Source organism: Vollenhovia emeryi, unplaced genomic scaffold (genome assembly GCF_000949405.1).
Source record: "Vollenhovia emeryi isolate VEMERY1.0 unplaced genomic scaffold, V.emery_V1.0 DF939145.1, whole genome shotgun sequence".
In the NCBI taxonomy this organism is placed as follows: Eukaryota; Metazoa; Arthropoda; class Insecta; order Hymenoptera; family Formicidae; genus Vollenhovia; species Vollenhovia emeryi.
The window spans coordinates 2,313,914-2,317,733 of NW_011967221.1; the positions used below are offsets into that span (position 1 = coordinate 2,313,914).

At 24.8% G+C, this 3,820-nt stretch overlaps 2 protein-coding genes across 2 annotated transcripts; both read left to right on the forward strand.

Moving 5' to 3' along the window:
• The first annotated feature begins 337 nt into the window (after positions 1–337).
• LOC105566366 lies at positions 338–905 on the forward strand. The gene is made up of 2 exons (XM_012020296.1): positions 338–473; positions 665–905. Exons 1-2 carry the CDS (start codon positions 359–361, stop codon positions 805–807), a joined length of 258 nt encoding a protein of 85 aa, XP_011875686.1. The 5' UTR covers positions 338–358; the 3' UTR covers positions 808–905.
• A 463-nt stretch (positions 906–1,368) lies between these two features.
• LOC105566367 (pheromone-binding protein Gp-9-like) lies at positions 1,369–3,540 on the forward strand. Its single transcript, XM_012020297.1, has 5 exons — positions 1,369–1,580; positions 1,720–1,810; positions 2,075–2,190; positions 2,730–2,844; positions 3,038–3,540. Exons 1-5 carry the CDS (start codon positions 1,539–1,541, stop codon positions 3,175–3,177), a joined length of 504 nt encoding a protein of 167 aa, XP_011875687.1. The 5' UTR covers positions 1,369–1,538; the 3' UTR covers positions 3,178–3,540.
• Positions 3,541–3,820: the final 280 nt, after the last annotated feature.

Genomic DNA, 3,820 nt, shown 5'->3' on the forward strand with positions numbered 1-3,820 from the left:
CCCTGCTATACACATTTTATACATAACGTTTAACGATACGTATCCAAATTGTTGGACAATACACCAAACAACAACAAATAATAAAATTTTGTGCTATTAAAGATTTAGTAATTTGATAATGTAATAACAATAACTATTAAGAGAATTATTGAAACATCATTTAACGGCGAGTTAATATACAAAATAATATTATTACACGTTAATAATATACATATGTATAGTATGCTATTCAATTTGTCATGAATACATTTTAAATTATATGTATAACTTGTAAATTATGCGAAATTATTATAATTTATAGTGTATAATTTGTCTATTCAATTTCTCATTATTTATGATTTCTATTTAATAATATCAGATGGAAGGAACAAACATTAAGGAAGGTCAAATCCATACAGAAATAAGTAAAATGTTTGATGAGAGTCCTTTTATGGGCATGGTACACAAAATTGCACGTAAATGCATGAAAGAAGGTAATTTACCTTATTGTATCATAATTATCACAAATAGATATCTATATATATATTGTAACTATGCTAGATTTGGAATAATTTGCTATTAAAACACATCAAAATACAATTATATATATATAGCTATAGAAGATATGGTTATATATTCCAATATTATTGTATTATACATTTTTTATTTTTAACTATATGTATAGCGAGAAGCATTACGGAAGAATGTGAGAAAGGTTTCTCTCTGTACGCATGCATCTCAAGAATGGTACATAAAATGCAAAAACACGAAGAACATGAAGGAAGAGAAGAAACAGAAGAAAATGCAGAATCAGGACAGGCTGAATAAATAGATACACAGAAATGAATTTAAAAATAAAATATTATTTGGATGGTTGCTAAAACGTTTATAAGACACAGTATACAATAATTTACGTTACATGAAAATATATATGTACTTTTTGTGTTTCTATTTTTTAAATTAGTGAACGTATTACAAATATCAAACTGTATTTTGATTTATTACAAACATTTCTAAATAAATAATTCAAAAACATTTATAAAAGATTTTATACTTCTTATTATAATATAATATATAATATTCAAATATAAACAAATATTTACACAACAAAGAGTAAAAAACAAATTTTTAGAAAAATACATTGTACATTTATAATATATTTTTATTATTAATAGTGTAATTGCTACACTTATTATATATGTAATTTTACATACTTTTTTACATTGAAGCTAGCTCTAACAGTAATCTTCAAAATTTAATAATAATTTTATTTTATCATTACTTTGTCATTTAATTTGATCAGTAATTTTATTTTTTTATACAATATTTACCAATCTCTTGCATATAGAAAGATTATATTTCAACGTCATCATTATGGCAACTTATCTGTATACAGTAATGTTACGTAATTAATATTTACACATCTGTAATCTTGTTTATTTAACCTATGCTTTTTACATTTTGGAGTATATATACAAAATTGAGAGTATATATACGCAGCTGTAGATATTTTGAATGTAATTGCACTCTTACAGCAGTAGAGATATAATCTACACAAAATGAAAGGTCTCGTACTTTGCGTCTGTGTTTTAATAATTGCTGTAAGTACTCTCTCAATAAACTATTTAATTGATTTTAATAAATAATGAAAAATTATTGAAAATAATACATATTAAAATTAGAAATAAAAAATACACATTAAATAAAGTAAATAAGATAAAGATTTGTTACACGTTTCAGTCATCAGCGGAATTAAAACAGCCCAAAAATGTAACAGAAATTCTTGAGGCTTCTCTGGAAACTTGCGCGACTGAACTTACTGTAGATAAGAGTAAGTTATAACATAAATTAATATAATTCGAAATAAGTTATAATAATAATTATGAACATTGTTACCTAATTATACTATACATATATGTTTGCATAATTATACACATTGTTTTTCTATACTGTTATTCATTTTTGTGATAAGCTTTAAATTTGTTTACTTAATTTTTTAGCATCTTTTCTTTAAAAATTTTAATAATCTATTTTAACTGACAGTTTTGCAAATACGCATACTACTTTTCTTGTATTTATTGATTTTAATTCCTAGGGGATCTGTATAGAGAGGAAGACATAATGAATAATTTACATACACAACCTGGAAATGAAGAAAGAACAAGAAAAAATGGTTGTTTTCTGGCGTGTCTCTTGAAAAAACAGAATTTAGTAAGTGTCCTATAAACATTTTATATAATAATAAAATTTTAAGCTACTAAGTTGTAATAACTTTAAGTTACTAAGATTTAATAATTTCATAATGCAATAACTATTAACACAATTAATGAAATATTATACAGGGTGACTTATTTTAACTTTTGGATTAAAGTATCTCGATGTTATGGGGTATTAAAAAAAATGTTTTAAATGAAAATTGTTTGGTTCGAATTACATAAAATGGTGACAATGCTTTAACCTTAATATAGTCGGTTGTATGTCACATGACAATCATACTCAATTCCTTACATGGAATCCCCTATTTGTCATTTTAAATCTTATCAAGATATCGAAATATTTTGATCCGAAAATAAAACTGGGACACCCTGTATATGTTTAACGGCAAATTAATATAAAATATTTATTACATGTTATTAATAAAAATATATTATGCTATTCAATTTTTTATAAATACATTTTAAATTATATAACCCCTAAATACTTTGTATTTTACAATTTCTCGTTAATTAATTTCTCTTTAATAATATTAGATGGAAGGAACAGACATTAAAGAATCTGAAGTCGAAGAAAAAATAACTGAACTGTTTGAGGATAATCCTTTCCAAACTTTAGCACAAACAATTACACGTAAATGCTTAAAACAAGGTAATCCTATTATATTTTAATTATTACAAATATATCAAAACTGTACTATAATTAATAAGACATTACATATATTTTTTTTATGTGCATTAGTTTTGGAATTATACGTTTGCTATTAAAATTCAATAGCCATAGAAAGAATGGTTACATATTCCAATATTATTTAATTACACTTTTTGAATTTTTATCTATATAGCGAGAAGCGATGCGGAAGAATGTGAGAAAGGTTTTACTCTATTCGCATGTGCCGCAAGAATATTACATAGCGTGCAGCACCATGCAGAACATACAAGAGAAGAAACAGAAGCAGAAATAGAAACAGAACAGCCTTTATAAGTATATACAAATAAATTCAAAAATTGAATATTATTTGTATATAGAAACATTTTGAAAAACAATTTAAGGGAATACAAACTGTAACAAAGATTATTATTCCAACTGTACCGTAACAAGGACATTAGTTACACGTGCCGTTTTATTATTAGAAAAACAATTTATATTTTATATCCGTAATTGGAAGGAAAATTGTATTTTTATCAAACATAATGCATCGAAGATACCTTGTTACTAGAACGTAAATAATTCTATTGTATACTATAAAATTTTATAATGTAACTCCCCTTTCTTTGTAATATTGATGTACATACATATTGCAAAATCAATTATATACAGAAAATAAAGCAAATGATAAGAAAACAATATATTGTCAAAGGGATTACAATTGGCGGATATTATCTATATTATATCTATATTATATCTATATTATATATATAATATAATAAGAAATATAATAAATTTATATTTCAGTATTTTACTTTTTATTCTATTGTCGTAAGTCAGTTTCATGATAAGAACATACATACTCTAGGTAGACAGCTGCGGGATGCGAAACGAAGAAGATTGGTTTTTGGTTCGTGTCGCTACGTCAATTTTTCGCCGAGTTATAGCGTTTTAAAAATCGGGCGCGCGCGCACCATTC